The sequence below is a fragment of the Eleutherodactylus coqui genome, chromosome 4, assembly GCF_035609145.1.
Source record: "Eleutherodactylus coqui strain aEleCoq1 chromosome 4, aEleCoq1.hap1, whole genome shotgun sequence".
NCBI classification, from domain to species: domain Eukaryota; kingdom Metazoa; phylum Chordata; class Amphibia; order Anura; family Eleutherodactylidae; genus Eleutherodactylus; species Eleutherodactylus coqui.
Window position 1 is genome coordinate 716860 of NC_089840.1, and position 17253 is coordinate 734112.

Genomic DNA, 17253 nt, shown 5'->3' on the forward strand with positions numbered 1-17253 from the left:
CAGGACAATGACCCTAAACACACCTCCAAATTGTGCAAGAACTATTTACAGCAGAAGCAGGCAGCTGGTATTCTATGGGTAATGGAGTGGCCAGCGCAGTCACCAGATCTGAACCCCATTGAGCTGTTGTGGGAGCAGCTTGACCGTATGGTACGCCAGAAGTGCCCATCCAACCAATCCAACTTGTGGGAGATGCTTCTAGAAGCGTGGGGTGCAATTTCACAAGCTTACCTCAACAGATTAACAGCTAGAATGTCAAAGGTGTGCAATGCTGGAATTGCTGCAAAAGGAGTATTCTTTGACGAAAGCAAAGTTTGATGTAAAAACAATGTTATTTCAGATACAAATCATTATTTCTAACCTTGTCAATGTCTTGGCTCTATTGTCTAATCATTTCACAACGCATGGTGGTGAATAAGTGTGACTTTTCATGGAAAACACAAAATTGTTTGGGTGACCCCAAACTTTTGAACGGTAGTATATATGTGTATATACTGAGGAGAATCTACCTCACCTCTATGTGTTATTACTGAGGAGAATCTACCTCACCTCTATGTGTATATACTGAGGAGAATCTACATCACCTCTATGTGTATATACTGAGGAGAATCTACCTCACCTCTATTTGTATATACTGAAGAGAATCTGCCTCACCTCTATGTTTATATGCTGAGGAGAATCTACCTCACCTCTATGTGTATATACTGAGGAGAATCTGCCTCACCTCTATGTGTATATACCGAGGAGAATCTGCCTCCCCTCTATGTGTATATACCGAGGAGAATCTACCTCCCCTCTATGTGTATATACTGAGGAGAATCTACCTCACCTCTATGTGTATATACCGAGGAGAATCTACCTCCCCTCTATGTGTATATACCGAGGAGAATCTGCCTCCCCTCTATGTGTATATACCAAGGAGAATCTACCTCCCCTCTATGTGTATATACTGAGGAGAATCTACCTCACCTCTATGTGTATATACCGAGGAGAATCTACCTCCCCTCTATGTGTATATACTGAGGAGAATCTACCTCACCTCTATGTGTATATACTGAGGAGAATCTACCTCCCCTCTATGTGTATATACTGAGGAGAATCTACCTCCCCTCTATGTGTATATACTGAGGAGAATCTACCTCCCCTCTATGTGTATATACTGAGGAGAATCTACCTCACCTCTATGTGTGTGTGTGTGTATATATATATATATATATATATATATATATATATATATATATATATATATATATATACAGTATATATAAAGGATATTGTGGACTATATACTGTGGAGAAACTACCTCACCTCTGTGTATATACTGAGAAGAATCTACCTCCCCTCTATGTGTATATACTGAGGAGAATCTACCTCACCTCTATGTGTATATACTGAGGAGAATCTACCTCACCTCTATTTGTATATACTGAGGAGAATCTACCTCACCTCTATGTGTATATAATGGGGAGAATCTACCTCACCTCTATTTGTATATACTGAGGAGAATCTACCTCACCTCTGTGTATATACCGATGGGAATCTACCTCACATTTTTGTGTTCATACTGAGAAGAATATAACTGAGCTCTGTGTGCATATACTGAAAGCCTTTACATTACATAAGGATATGGCCATGGACTCCTGCATATGAGTAGGCTGGTAAGGCTGAGAAGGGGCTGTAACCTCCAGTCGGGGGGTAAATTGGAATAAAAAGGTGCGTTACCTTTTAAGGCAAAAATTGACAAGAGTGAGAGCGGCGGCACATTTTGCAGAGGGACATTGGTGGATACAGTCTGAGGAGAAACTAACGCGCCTCTGTGTATTCATATTTGACTTCTCAGTTCCTTTATTAACCCCTTAACAACCAGCCCATAGTGTTTTTACGTCCCCCCGAAGTGGGCTTTATTCTCTGAGGACGTAAAAACATGTGTCCTGCAGAGAATAAAGCCCCTCAGGCTGTGGACGTGACAGCTCCATGCTGTCAGTGTCCGCAGGTAGCCGACAGCATGGAGCTGTCATCCTGGGCTGTTCGGACCCCCCCCCCCCCCCCCGGCATTGCGATCGGCGCTATGCAATGGATAGCGCTGATCGCAAAAAAGTAAATAAAACTCCAAAAAAAAGTGACATATTCAGCTGCTCTGATGGATCGGATCCATCGGAGCAGCTGAAAGTACTCACCGAGGTCTGCCGCACGACTCCCCGCTGTCCCGATGCTCCGGGCCCCGTAGCCGTCCTTCTGCGCATACATGCCAGGCGGCATTACGTCAGCCGCATGCGCAGAAGGCCCGGCGGCGCGGGAGACTTAAAATCTCCTGGCTCCCGGCTCCTGTAGGTAGCCGGGAGGCAGGAGATGTCAGCGGGGACCGCGATCGTCGTTATCCAATGGATAACAACGATCGTGGAAAAGTGAAAAAAAGTGTAAAAAAAGAAAAGTTTCACCTCCCCTCATGGATCGGATCCATGAGGGGAGGTGAATATACTCACCTCAGGTCCGCCGATGTCCTCCGGCCGGTGGCGGGACCCCCTGCTGGCTTCTGCGATGTGCCAATGTGGCGCGCATGCGCAGAAGTTCGGCGAGCCCGGCAAATTCAAAATCTCCCTGCACCCGGCTGTCACAGATAGCCGAGTGCAGGGAGATATGACTGGGGACCGCTGTATGCGGTTTCCAGTCATATGATCACCTTTATGCATCAGATAACGGTGATCATATAAAGTTAAAAAGTAAAAAAAAAAAAAGTTAAAAGTTAAAAAAAAGTTTAAAAAGTTAGTTTCATCTCCCCTTACGGATCGTATCGGTAAGGGGGGATGAAATTACGTACCCAAGGTCCTGGATTTGTTCCCTGATGGGATGTTGATCTGCGGACCCTACCCCAGCTCCTGCGCATGCGCCCGTCAGCATGATGGCGGACGCATGCGCAAAAGTGAAAGATTGCCCAAGAAATGTAAAATCTCCCTGCTGCAGGCAAGAGCCTGGAGATGTCACGGGGGGCCGCGGTATGCGGTTACTGGTCACGTGATCGCCGTTATCCAATGCATAATGGCGATCACGTAAAAGTTCTTTAAAAAGTGGCAGTTTCATCTCCCCTCACCGATGCGATCGGTGAGGGGAGATGAAACATCTTCTCGGAGGTTTCCGCATCTGAATCCAGATGCGATTATCTTCCATGGACCTTTTCGGCTGCTGCGCATGCGCCCGCCGGCAAAATGCCGGAAACATTCGCAGGAGCCGGGGAGCCCAGGAAATTTTAAATCTCCTTGCTCCCAGCGACCAACAGTCGCTGAGTGCTTGGAGCAGTGACCGGCGGCCTCGCTGAGCGGTCCCCGGTCATGTGATAAAGTAGCGATATAACATTAGGCCGGTCACACATGACCGGAGAGGAATTACGGGTTCTGCATGCGCTTGATCAGCGGTAATCCACGGATCAATCGCATGCATTGGATCACACAATTCCCCCCAATTAGCGGGTCGGAATTACGGAATCCACTCGCAGAAACAGAACACAGCATGCTATATTTTACCACGGATATCCGCGACCTAGAGCCCATTGTGCTCTGGTCGCGGATATATCTGAAGCCCATATGCAAATACATTGTGTATGAGCTGCGGGTACCCGGGTCATCTCTAAGCGACGGCGCGGGAAATGCAAACAAAAAAAAAAGTACTGCGCATGACCGCCTGTGTGAGTAGGCTGTTATGCGCAGTACATTACGCGGCTGTACGCAGGGTCACAGCCGGGCTCACACGGCCGTAGGTGGAATCTGCTTGCGGAGGCCCGCAGCAGATCTCATCTGTGATTCAGACCGCTACCTGTAATCCGTAATTTACAAGAAGCCCCGGGAACGCTCGCCTTCATGCAGTTCCAGGAGCAGCTTGTTGAGCGCCTTCTCTGTGAGACCGCCGCACCGCAGCAAGATTTCAAAGCCTCACAGAGCTCCACTTTTTACACCCCATACCCGCCGCTGAGGTTACGAAATACCCCCCAAGAAGCATTAGAGGAGGGGGGATACCCGGTTTTCTTGCCCCATGTGCCCAACCCAACCAGCCTCCGTAATTACCCGTCTTCGGACATAAAACGCAGTTTATATTATTACCTTTATCTAATATTTAGGGAATGCCAAAAAATGGGGGGGGGGGGGGATTATTTTTAGGAAGTCAAATTTTTTTCCGTATAAGTGGGCAATGGGGCCTGGAATTTATTCAGTTCTGCCCTGAAATCCAGCGGGCATTCCCTCCATTATGGGCCTAGCCATGTGTCCTGTAAGTAGTTTAGGGCCACAATGGGTATGTTTCTGAACACGGGACAAACGGGGGGATCCATTTTGGGGTGAACGTCTTCATTCCTATGTACCCTGTACAAAAAAACCTGTTTTTAAATTGACAAAATTGCCAAAAAAAATGAAAATCGTAATTTTTTCCTTTTGCTTTGCTTAGATTCATTCAAATACTGTGGAGTCAAAATACACAGTACACCCCTGGATGAATTTGTTAAGGGGTCTACTTTTCAAAATGGGGTCACTTGTGGGGGTTCTCTATCGTTTTGGCCGCTCAATGGCTCTACAAGTGGGCAATGGGGACTAAATCTCCTTCAAGCAAAATTTCTGTTCCGAAAGCCAACGGTTGCTCCTTTCATTTTGGGCCCCATTGTGCATCCAGACGTAAGATTAGGGCCCCAATGGGTATGTTTCTGAGCACGGGACAAACAGGGGTATCCATTTTGGGGTGCAAGTCTTCATTCATATATGTGCGGTACAAAAAAACCTGCTTTTGAAATGACAGAATTACCGAAAAAATAAAAATCGTAATTTTTTTCCTTCGGCTTGGCTTGGATTCATTCAAAAACTGTGAAGTCAAAAAAGTCATCTTACCCCTAGATAAATTCGTTAAGGGATCTACTTTTCAAAATGGGGTCACTTGTGGGTGTTCTCCATTGTTTTGGTCACTCAATGGCTCTACAAGTGTGTAAAAGGGCCTAAATCTCCTTCAAGCAAAATTTCAGTTCCGAAAGCCACCGGTTGCTCCTTTAATTTTGGGCCCCATTGTGCATCCAGACGTAAGATTAGGGCCACAATGGCTATGTTTCTGCGCACGGGACAAACAGGGGTATCCATTCTGGGGTGCAAATCTTAATTTTCATGTGTACTATAGAAAAAAGTCCTGTCTTTAAAATGACATATTTGCAAAAATATGAAATTTTAGTTTTTCTCTTCTAAATTGCATTGACTCCTAAAAAAAAACATGTGGGGTTAAAATACTCATGACACCCCTCAGTGAATACCTTAAAGGGTGTAGTTTTTAAAATGGGGTCACTTGTGGGGGTATCTATCATTTTGACTCCTATGAGCCTTTCCAATCTTGGTTTGGTGTAGGAAAACAAAGTGTTCCTCAAAATGCTGAAAAGTAATGTTAAATTTGTACGTCTCCTAAATGGTTAAAAAAAAAAAAGAAAGTTTTTCCAATGTGCGCCCAAAATAAAGTAAACGGATGGAAATATAAATCTTAGCAAAAATTTCTAGATTATGTTTGCACATATTTGAGATATTGCAGTTGGAAATGTGAAAAAATGACGATTTTTTTCAAAATTTTCCCAATTTTGGCGCTTTTAATAAATAAACACATTCTATCGGTCTATTTTTTCCGCCTAGATGAAGTACAACATGTGGCGAAAAAACAATGTCAGAATCGCTTGGATATGCAAAACCTTTCTGGTGTTTTTCCATGCTAAAGTGACACGTGTCAGATTTGCAAAATTTGGCCTGGTCATTAAGGCGCAAACATGCTTGGTCACTAAGGGGTTAAATGTTCAATGTGAACAACAGGTAAACACGTGTACCAAATCAACTCGGAGTAATATACATACTTCTAGGGGATATGAAAAAAAAAAGTTTTGTGGTCACGGACATGGCATAGAGCAGATGAGTTATACTCAAATCACAGCGTTGCAGAAGAATTTGGGAGTAGAAGCTTATGGCCATGTTTGATACCTTCAAGAATGGCATGCACCTAAGCCTGGGACTCTTGCATAGGCCCCCTGCACACAGGCGGAAATTCAGCGGCGGGATTTCCTGCAGTATTTCCGCCCCTGCCCGCCTGTATAGGATTGCATTACAAAACGCAATCCTATGCAGACGGACGTGATTTGTCCACGTAAAAATACAAGCGGAAAACAAATCGAGGCGTGTTCTATTTCTGTGCCGGTCTCGCAGAGGCCCACGCAGGAATGTCACTCCCAGCGCCCCGCCACCGCTCCGCATGCACCGGCTGGGCGGCAGCTGGCACATCACAGAGCCGCGGGGGAAGGTGAGAGCCGCACTGGTCCCTGTAGGCAGCCATAAGTAGAGAATATGAAAAGTCTGAAGGAGGTTAACACGTGTGATCTCTTCCCAATCATTGTTTCTTTTTGTTTTTTGTTTTTCATAAAAGATCATAAATTGTTTGTAAGAATCCAATCGGTGGCGCTGCAGAGGGAGTGTTCTCATCTCCTATGTGCAGTGTGTAAAGTAGAGATAACAGACATGATAAAACGGTCACATTCCTCAGCTCAGTGGACTGATTAAGTATTTATCTCTTTGCTCAGATTGTCTGTTATGTAAAGTCTCATATTGCTGTGTGTAAACATTTATTTAAGAAGGGTGTCTTCCCCGCCCCCCCAGCATTTCTATGGTGATATTTGTGTCCCATCCAAACTTGTTTCCATGCCCTGATGAAGGGTCGATAAGAAGGGCCTGAAAGCTCGCTGTAACATCATGTATTTTTGTTAGCAATTTAAAGGTAACCTATCTAAAAGATTAGCTGGTTTCTCTTACTGAGAAGAATCTAGTGGAGGGATGTTCCCGACTGTGTGTGTGTGTGTGTGTATATATATATATATATATATATATATATATATATATATATATATATATATATATATATATATATATATATATATATATATATATATATATATATGTATGTATATATCTCTACTCACTTCTAGGTGAGGGAGGTTACCGATAATGAGTGGGTAAGTATAATTAGGCTGCATATGCACAGGCTACAAAATCTCGCTACAAAAATCGCTCCTGTGACAGAACCTATTGGAAGCCATGGGCTCACACTGTAGTGGGGATTTTGTAGCCCGGATGAAAGAGGCCTCAGATACAGAATAAAGTAACAGATGACTTGCGGCTACGTGAGCTCTGTAGTCTGTAACTATGGAGATGCACACACCCACATAGGAGCTGTGTACACAGGGCAGAAGGGTTCATCGAAAAGTGGAACAATAACAAGACGTCCTAAATTGTAATTGTGCCTTTCATGCTTTGCTTTTAGTTTTACGGGAGGCCTATACGGTCCGCGTGGAGGACCAGAAAGCCATGAGAGGCGGAGCAGCAGTTTTCAAGTGCATTATTTCCTCCCCGGTGGAGGCCTACGTCTCGTGGGAGAAGGACACAGTCTCACTTGTCTCAGGTAGGTGACATTTAATGTCTTCGTGGAGCTGCGGCGCAGCATCTGTTTTGTGCCAATCGCGTGACAGAGGAGACTTTGTGATGATGTTGTGGATCTGAGAAGCTGTTTATATCGCTGACGCACCGCGATCGCTGCAGACGCTACAGACTAGTCATCGTGTGGAGACCGAAAACCTAAAACCAATCGCTATGCCAGACTTGGGGCGGCTTCACAGGAGCGTCAGCGCAAAACCGCTCACTACTGTGCAACATATCTGTGCTGTGAAGGACGGGTCAGGCCCGCGTGCGCGCACGGATACTGGGCGCAGGCAGCACTACCTGACATGGGGAATCCTCCCCGCCTTATTTGCCAAGGTTCACAGCTATGCACATACATTTGCGCACCCCCATAGACTCCTATAGGGACCTTTGCTGGTAAATGCACACAAAAATAAGGTTTGTTGCAGTTTTTTTCTTACGCAAGTGAAATGTGCAGGTAAAAAAAAAAACATTGAAAGCAACCGGTTCTATTCTCTGAGTATTGCGCACAGAGACAGGCTTGTGTAAAGCTGCCCTAAAGTCATCGACTGTGAGGCCCTGGCAGTGTGGGCTGCATGGTCCGTGATGTCACTAGATTCTGCTCCCAGTGACATCATGGGGGCCTCAGTGATGTAGCAGAGCTGTAGCATTTGGGCTGTGATGTCACTAGATTCTGCTCCCAGTGACATCATGGGGGCCTCAGTGATGTAGCAGAGCTGTAGCATTTGGGCTGTGATGTCACTAGATTCTGCTCCCAGTGACATCATGGGGGCCTCAGTGATGTAGCAGAGCTGTAGCATTTGGGCTGTGATGTCACTAGATTCTGCTCCCAGTGACATCATGGGGGCCTCAGTGATGTAGCAGAGCTGTAGCATTTGGGCTGTGATGTCACTAGATTCTGCTCCCAGTGACATCATGGGGGCCTCAGTGATGTAGCAGAGCTGTAGCATTTGGGCTGTGATGTCACTAGATTCTGCTCCCAGTGACATCATGGGGGCCTCAGTGATGTAGCAGAGCTGTAGCATTTGGGCTGTGATGTCACTAGATTCTGCTCCCAGTGACATCATGGGGGCCTCAGTGATGTAGCAGAGCTGTAGCATTTGGGCTGTGATGTCACTAGATTCTGCTCCCAGTGACATCATGGGGGCCTCAGTGATGTAGCAGAGCTGTAGCATTTGGGCTGTGATGTCACTAGATTCTGCTCCCAGTGACATCATGGGGGCCTCAGTGATGTAGCAGAGCTGTAGCATTTGGGCTGTGATGTCACTAGATTCTGCTCCCAGTGACATCATGGGGGCCTCAGTGATGTAGCAGAGCTGTAGCATTTGGGCTGTGATGTCACTAGATTCTGCTCCCAGTGACATCATGGGGGCCTCAGTGATGTAGCAGAGCTGTAGCATTTGGGCTGTGATGTCACTAGATTCTGCTCCCAGTGACATCATGGGGGCCTCAGTGATGTAGCAGAGCTGTAGCATTTGGGCTGTGATGTCACTAGATTCTGCTCCCAGTGACATCATGGGGGCCTCAGTGATGTAGCAGAGCTGTAGCATTTGGGCTGTGATGTCACTAGATTCTGCTCCCAGTGACATCATGGGGGCCTCAGTGATGTAGCAGAGCTGTAGCATTTGGGCTGTGATGTCACTAGATTCTGCTCCCAGTGACATCATGGGGGCCTCAGTGATGTAGCAGAGCTGTAGCATTTGGGCTGTGATGTCACTAGATTCTGCTCCCAGTGACATCATGGGGGCCTCAGTGATGTAGCAGAGCTGTAGCATTTGGGCTGTGATGTCACTAGATTCTGCTCCCAGTGACATCATGGGGGCCTCAGTGATGTAGCAGAGCTGTAGCATTTGGGCTGTGATGTCACTAGATTCTGCTCCCAGTGACATCATGGGGGCCTCAGTGATGTAGCAGAGCTGTAGCATTTGGGCTGTGATGTCACTAGATTCTGCTCCCAGTGACATCATGGGGGCCTCAGTGATGTAGCAGAGCTGTAGCATTCGGGCTGTGATGTCACTAGATTCTGCTCCCAGTGACATCATGGGGGCCTCAGTGATGTAGCAGAGCTGTAGCATTCGGGCTGTGATGTCACTAGATTCTGCTCCCAGTGACATCATGGGGGCCTCAGTGATGTAGCAGAGCTGTAGCATTCAGGCTGTGATGTCACTAGATTCTGCTCCCAGTGACATCATGGGGGCCTCAGTGATGTAGCAGAGCTGTAGCATTTGGGCTGTGATGTCACTAGATTCTGCTCCCAGTGACATCATGGGGGCCTCAGTGATGTAGCAGAGCTGTAGCATTCAGGCTGTGATGTCACGGCTCCTCTATTGTCATTCATATTACTGGTTGTAATGAGGTTGTAGTTTGCGCCATTCATGTGCAGCGCAGACATGGGGTCTACGGCAGCTTGAAGGTTCGTGTCGCACATCAGCAGGACGGTCAGCCACAATACAGAGGTCTGAAATGTAGTTTGGTGAGATGTCTGGTTGCTAAGCAACAAGGTTACTTCAAGTAGAGGTTATTCCTGCAGATGAACCTCAGACATGCGGGGGAGAGCGGCTGCGGCTACCTCTTCCCAGGGACGCAGGCGAACTCTGTGTAGAACTACAAATCCCAGGAATCCCAATAATGCTGATGAGTTTCAGGGAAGAGTCACATTGATGGGCGACTTCCGCTAGCAACGGCGGTTACTGGGCTGTCAACAAATGGGTCTGAGCCGCAATACCACGCGTAACCTACGGACAGATGGGGCGCTGTTCTTGAGCGAAAGCAGCCCTGTAATGTGTTGTATCTTCGTTCGCCCAACATGCGGTAAGAAGGAATTGGCGCATTAATATCGTACCTTTCCATGACATAGTGTGACTGAAGGCTTTTTTAGCCTTTCTGCATAGAAGAGACTGCGCAGTGCGATGGCTGGCGAGCCGGCGGCTGCCAGTGCGGAATAACCTGCGGATAATTAAGTGGTTTGCATTATTTATGTCTTCTGCTACTTCAGATGCGCCGATCATCCATGTGAAATAAGCAGGGAGCCGCGTTCAGGACGACCACAAGGGCCGCGCTTCATGCCATCGTGCAGAAGTGTCAGCATACTAATATATCCGCTCGCGCCGGCACTACGGATCTGCGCAGTGAAGGAGGGGTCTGTGTGCAGGAGGGGTCTGTGTGCAGGAGGGGTCTGTGTGCGTGCATACACAGCGCTCGCTGACATGGGGAATCCGCCCTGCTCTGATTTGAATGTTCGCAGGGCTGCGCGGGGTTCTGCGTGTACATTTGCGCAGCTCCAAATGAGTTCAATTCTCTGCGCATTTCGTACGCAAACACGCCCGCATGAAGCCGCCCATTATCTGTATGCCAGATTATCGGACAGTGAGGCCACATTCACACAGACGTATCCCTATTCGATCCATAAAATGCGCAGCGATCTTACTGCGTGGATGGGCTTTTTTGGCGCAACTTTGACGTGTATGCACAAAAGTGTAGTGAGCACGCTTGTAACATGTATCGCCTGCGTGTTTTGCGCACCCATAGACTTCAATAGGCGTTTTGTGTACGTAATTCGCACCACGAGACAACTTGCTGCAATCTTTATCATAAAATCTGTAAGCTGTCTAGTCGTTGGCGAGCCGCGGCGACCTGCAGGCGAGCTCCCTCCATGTTTTTGGATTTGCTTCTCTCAGTTGTGTGATATCCATGCCAGTATCGGCCATCGGGTCCTTTGGCTCCAGGTCTTCTTTTGCTGCTACGCAAATCAATGCAGTTTCTGCTGGCCGTATAACGTACGTAAAAACTACGTCCGCGTGAAGGAGCTCTAATACAGAAATATACAATATTTTCCAGTGCATAACCGCGCTGTGTTAGCCAATCAGAGCATTAGCTTTCTGTAGGCGCGGCATTCGTGTTTCGCTTCCAGAAAGCAATGCTCTGTCGGCATGGAGGAGGGAGCAACAGCCTGCAGCAGCGCCGCGGAGGTGAGTATAGATTTTTTTTCTTTTTTTCTACAGCGTATTCCCGTATTCTAAATGGCAGAAACGTGATTCTACGAGCCAAGACGCTCCAATAATATCCATCTGCGTGGCCAACAGGCTTGTGTTAAGTTCCTGTTGCCAGACCATGTTATACACATCACCTAGGAGACGGCGGCCATCTTAGACAGACCGCTATTTCTTATATTTATGGACACTATAGAGACCGGTGTTGTACCACTGGATTGGCGAATTGCCAATATGGTTCCAATATACAAAAAAGGGTCTAGAAGTGAGCCTGGTAACTACAGGCCGGTAAGTCTCACTTCAGTAACAGGAAAAATATTGGAGGTATTTCTGAGAGACGCCATCCTAGAATACAGAGGCATAACTTGAAGCTCCTGGGCCCCAATGCAAAATTTATAACAGGGCCCCAACTATGATGCGTTATTCATAGTACTTGGCTCCCTATGTGGAGAAGAGAGGCCTTATGGGCCCCCTAAGGCTCCTGGGCCCGGGTGCAACTGCATCCCCTGCATTCCCTATAGTTACGCCAGTGCTGGAATACCTCAAGGAGAACAACGGTATAACTCCCCATCATATAATCCTAGACTGGTAGACTTGGAAGGGACCTCCGGGGTCATCGGCTCCAACCCCCTGCTCAGTGCAGGACTTACTGAATCATCCCAGACAGATATTTGTCCAGCCTTTGTTTGAACACTTCCATTGAAGGAGAACTCCCCACCTCCCGTGGCAACCTGTTCCATTTATTGATCCCCCTCACTGTCGTCAGCACGGGTTCATGAAGGATCGCTCATGTCAGACCAATCTGATCAGCTTCTACCATGAAGTAAGCTCTAGGCTGGACCTGGGAGAGTCTATTGATCTCGTATATCTGGACTTCTCTAAAGCCTTTGACACCGTGCCACATAATAGGCAGATATATAAAATGAGGCAGCTCGGATTGGGTGAAAACGTGTGGAATTGGGTAAGGAACCGGCTCAGAGATAGAAAGCAGAGGGGAGTAATAAATGGTGCGTACTCTGATTGGGCCCCCATCACTAGCAGTGTTCAGGGTTCAGTATTAGGCCCCATTCTGGTCAATATATTTACCAACGACCTGATAGAGGGGCTGCACAGTAATATATCAATATTTGCAGATGACACAAAATTATACAATATAATCAATGCAACGGAGGACAATGTGCGGCTACAAACGGACCGAGATAAGCCGGGGGCTTGGGGGGGGGGGGGAAATGGAGGTCAATGTGGATAAATGTAAGGTTCTGCACATGGGCAGGAGAAACGGATGTCACCAATATACACTAAATGGGGTACAGCTAGGGAAAAGACCGGGGGGTACTAGTGGGCTGTAGACTTAACTGGAGCAACCAATGCCAGTCAGCTGCTGCAAAAGCTAATAAAGTCTTGGGGTGCAGTAAAAGAGGTATAGGGGCGAGGGGCGAGAACATTATCCCCCCACTATATAAGGCACTTGTCAGGCCTCACATGGAATACTGTGTACAGTTCTGGTCACCGGGGCTCAGGAAAGATGTTACAGTGCTGGAGGGGTACAAAGAAGGGCAACTAAACTAATACATGGAATGACGAGACTAGAATACCCAGAGAGGCACCAAAACTGGGATTATTCACCCCGGAAAACAGACGGCTAAGGGGCGACCAAATAACATGTATAAATCCATGAGGGGACGATACAAGGATCTCCGCCAGGATCTGTTTATACCCAGGACTGCGACGGTAACAAGAGGGCATCCGCTACGTCTAGAAGAAAGCAGGTTTCATCACCAACATAGAAGGGGGTTCTTTACTGTAAGAGCAGTGGGACTGTGGAACTCTCTGCCTGAGGAAGTGGTGATGGCAGGATCCATAGAGGAGTTTAAGAGGGACTAGATGTCTTTCTGGAGCAAAAGGATATTATAGGTTATAGACATTAGGTGACCGGCGGGGTTGGTGATCCGGGTCTTGGAGTTGGGTAGGAACTATCAAACGTTGGTCCAGGGATTATTCTGATTGCCATTATGGAGTCAGGAAGAGGGCGGCTGAGACCGCCGAAACGCGTAGTTAACGTCTATAATAAAAATATAATTATATTATATGGGCATTTGGGTCCGTTAATATCCTGGGAATCCGCGAGCGCCGGGGCTCTTTTTCGTTTTGGGAACGTATGGAGTCAGGAAGGATTTTTTCCCCCAAAATGGGCTAAATTGGCTTCTGCCTCATTGGGTTTTTTTTTTGCCTTCCTCTGGATCAACAAGTGTGTGGGGGGGGGGGGGAGGCTGAACTAGATATACATTGTCTTCATTCAGCCTAACATATTATGTTATTATGTATACTCATCACCTAGGAGACAGGCAGCCATGTTAGACTAGGGTGACCAGATTTTCCCAGGGTCAAAGTGGGGCAAAGGGGTGTGGTCAGGGGCGGGGCTTACCACTACTTCTGATTTTACCTCCGTTATAAAAAGACAGGGAGCAAATTCTGCAGCATTTCTGTATCCAAAAAACAGTCAATCACTATTTGTATCCGCAGCTGAGGTCACACTATGCCGCGCTCCCCTCACCTCTTCTGAAGGCTTCTCGCTGTCAGCGCTCCCCGACTTCCGATTTCAACAGCTTGGTCAGCTGAGGCGACTGGGAACCAGAAGCCGGGGAGCGCTGACAGTGGGAAGCCTTCAGAAGAGGTGAGGGGAGCGCCGCATAGTGTGACCTCAGCTGCCGACACCAACGGGGAGGATTTTCAACTGTTTTTTGGATACCGAAATGCTGCAGAATTTGTCACTCTAATTTCCTCTGCAGTCATTCCTGCCACGTGCAAACAAACCCCAAGTCTGCTTGAGGTACGCTGCCAAGTGTACAGTGGCCCCGGTAGTAATAGTGACTCCCTCAATGGCCCCGGTAGTAATAGTGACTCCCTCAGTGGCCCCGGTAGTAATAGTGACTCCCACAGTGGCCCCGGTAGTAATAGTGACTCCCTCAATGGCCCCGGTAGTAATAGTGACTCCCTCAGTGGCCCCGGTAGTAATAGTGACTCCCACAGTGGCCCCGGTAGTAATAGTGACTCCCTCAGGGGCCCCGGTAGTAATAGTGACTCCCTCAGTGGCCCCGGTAGTAATAGTGACTCCCTCAGTGGCCCCGGTAGTAATAGTGACTCCCACAGTGGCCCCGGTAGTAATAGTGACTCCCACAGTGGCCCCGGTAGTAATAGTGACTCCCACAGTGGCCCCGGTAGTAATAGTGACTCCCACAGTGGCCCCGGTAGTAATAGTGACTCCCTCAGTGGCCCCGGTAGTAATAGTGACTCCCTCAGTGGCCCCGGTAGTAATAGTGACTCCCTCAGTGGCCCCGGTAGTAATAGTGACTCCCTCAGTGGCCCCGGTAGTAATAGTGACTCCCTCAGTGGCCCCGGTAGTAATAGTGACTCCCACACTGGCCCCGGTAGTAATAGTGACTCCCACAGTGGCCCCGGTAGTAATAGTGACTCCCACACTGGCCCCGGTAGTAATAGTGACTCCCACACTGGCCCCGGTAGTAATAGTGACTCCCACACTGGCCCCGGTAGTAATAGTGACTCCCACACTGGCCCCGGTAGTAATAGTGACTCCCACACTGGCCCCGGTAGTAATAGTGACTCCCACACTGGCCCCGGTAGTAATAGTGACTCCCACACTGGCCCCGGTAGTAATAGTGACTCCCACACTGGCCCCGGTAGTAATAGTAACTCCCACACTGGCCCCGGTAGTAATAGTGACTCCCACACTGGCCCCGGTAGTAATAGTGACTCCCACACTGGCCCCGGTAGTAATAGTGACTCCCACACTGGCCCCGGTAGTAATAGTGACTCCCACACTGGCCCCGGTAGTAATAGTGACTCTCTCGGTGGCCCCGGTAGTAATAGTGACTCCCACACTGGCCCCGATAGTAATAGTGACTCTCTCGGTGGCCCCGGTAGTAATAGTGACTCCCACGGTGGCCCCAATAGTAATAGTGACTCCCACGGTGGCCCCAATAGTAATAGTGACTCCCACGGTGGCCCCAATAGTAATAGTGACCTTCCACAGTGGCCCCAATAGTAGTAGTGACCGTCCACAGTGGCCCCAATAGTAGTAGTGACCTTCCACAGTGGCCCCAATAGTAGTAGTGACCTTCCACAGTGGCCCCAATAGTAGTAGTGACCTTCCACAGTGGCCCCAATAGTAGTAGTGACCTACCACAGTGGCCCCAATAGTAGTAGTGACCTTCCACAGTGGCCCCAATAGTAGTAGTGACCTTCCACAGTGGCTCAAGTAGTAACAGTGTCCTCTACCGTGCCCTCAGTAGTAATAGTACCCCCAACAGTGGCCCCGGTAGTGTTTCCCACAGTGGCCCCTGGTAGTAAGTGCTTCCCACAGTGGCCCCCGGATGCAAGGAGTTTTTGAAACAAATATGCCTCCTTTCCTCGGGAAAATCGCACGTTGCCAGCGCAATATCGGGCCGAGTTTCCTGAAATTAGCGTAAGGCCGGTTTCACCTCTTCATCGGGGCCTCCAGCTGGAGAGGCCATGGCAAATCTGGCTACAAATACTGGAGGAAAAGGCGTTGCATGCTGGGTGGACCCATTATAGTTAGTGGGGTCCTACTATAATCTTCGGTTCCGTTCACTGACAGAATGCTCGGCCGCATGGATTCCCTGGCGCAGGTGCAAAGCGGCTTCACAGAGCTAAAAACACTGAAGCAGAAAGCTGTGAGAGCCAAAATCTGCATCAGACCTAAACCTTCTGTCCACAGCCGCATTTCCTATTTACGTAACAGAAAAGTTGCGATTTGCATATTGCAAATTGCGGTAATTTATCCGCCGTCCCCCTGCAGCGATCTCTGTTCTCACATGATGGCTGTGCTCTATATTCTAGCTGGAGAGTGGACCAATAAAGCCACGCCAGCGACATCTCCGCCGACAAATCCTGCGGCAGCATAAAAATGTTCATTGCAGGCGGCGGCTCCATAGCAGCGAGCCGCACAAACCCGTCAGTCAGCAAGACGGAGAAGGGAGAAAAATCAATGAATCTTTGCATTAATCATGCTGCTGCCAAGGAGAATTGTGGGGGCTTGAATGGAAGCGACTCGGCTGTATCCATGGCAACCGCTGTACTTGGTCTTCAGCACGCAGCGCTGCGGCCTTTTGTTTTGCAGAGCAGTGATATTCACAGTAGTTGCCATCCGTAATCCTCTACCAGGACGGCACTAACGAGGCCACGAGACGCTGGACTCCACCTCATGGCGTCCTTCATGAATCCACAGGAAATTCACAATTAAAGGGCTGAAATGTGCTGCGGATTGTAATGCTTTTCCAAGATGCCCTATTGGGCTCCCTTCATATCTGCACTTGGGGATCCGTTTCCTGTGGCACTGCAGACGCGCTGCAAGGGGGAGGCCCACTATGATGGGGTAGGTCTGACTCCTGTCTTGTCCTGCAGTATTCCACACTCTTCTGTCCAGGATTTTACGACTGATCTGCACTGGATGCTCCTTGTGGATATGAAGAGCACTGCCAGTCCCCGTATCCGTGACACCCTGTACCAACATGTGACAACTCTAACTAGTCACTGACCCCTGGCCACATGAGCACCTGATAGCCATCCCATGGATTGCCGCCCACCAGAATCATGAATTGAGGCTTGCAACAGAGGCCAGGCGTAATAAAAAAGGATTTTGGGGGTCAAAGGCAAAAGAAAAGTCAAAGATGCTATTGGATGCTTACAATATGAAAATGGTGAATTGGTTAAGCATGATGGTGAGCAGGCCGAACTTTTAAATATCTATTTTGTATCTG

At 48.2% G+C, this 17253-nt stretch overlaps 1 protein-coding gene across 1 annotated transcript in view; it reads left to right on the forward strand.

The window, feature by feature from the left end:
• DSCAM (DS cell adhesion molecule) overlaps window positions 1-17253 on the forward strand; it is a 740634-nt gene that overhangs the window by 27051 nt on the left and 696330 nt on the right. Inside the window, exon 3 of the mRNA XM_066598936.1 lies at window positions 7312-7449. Within this exon, the coding sequence (XP_066455033.1) occupies window positions 7312-7449 (138 nt within the window). The remainder of the gene's footprint in view (window positions 1-7311; window positions 7450-17253) is intronic.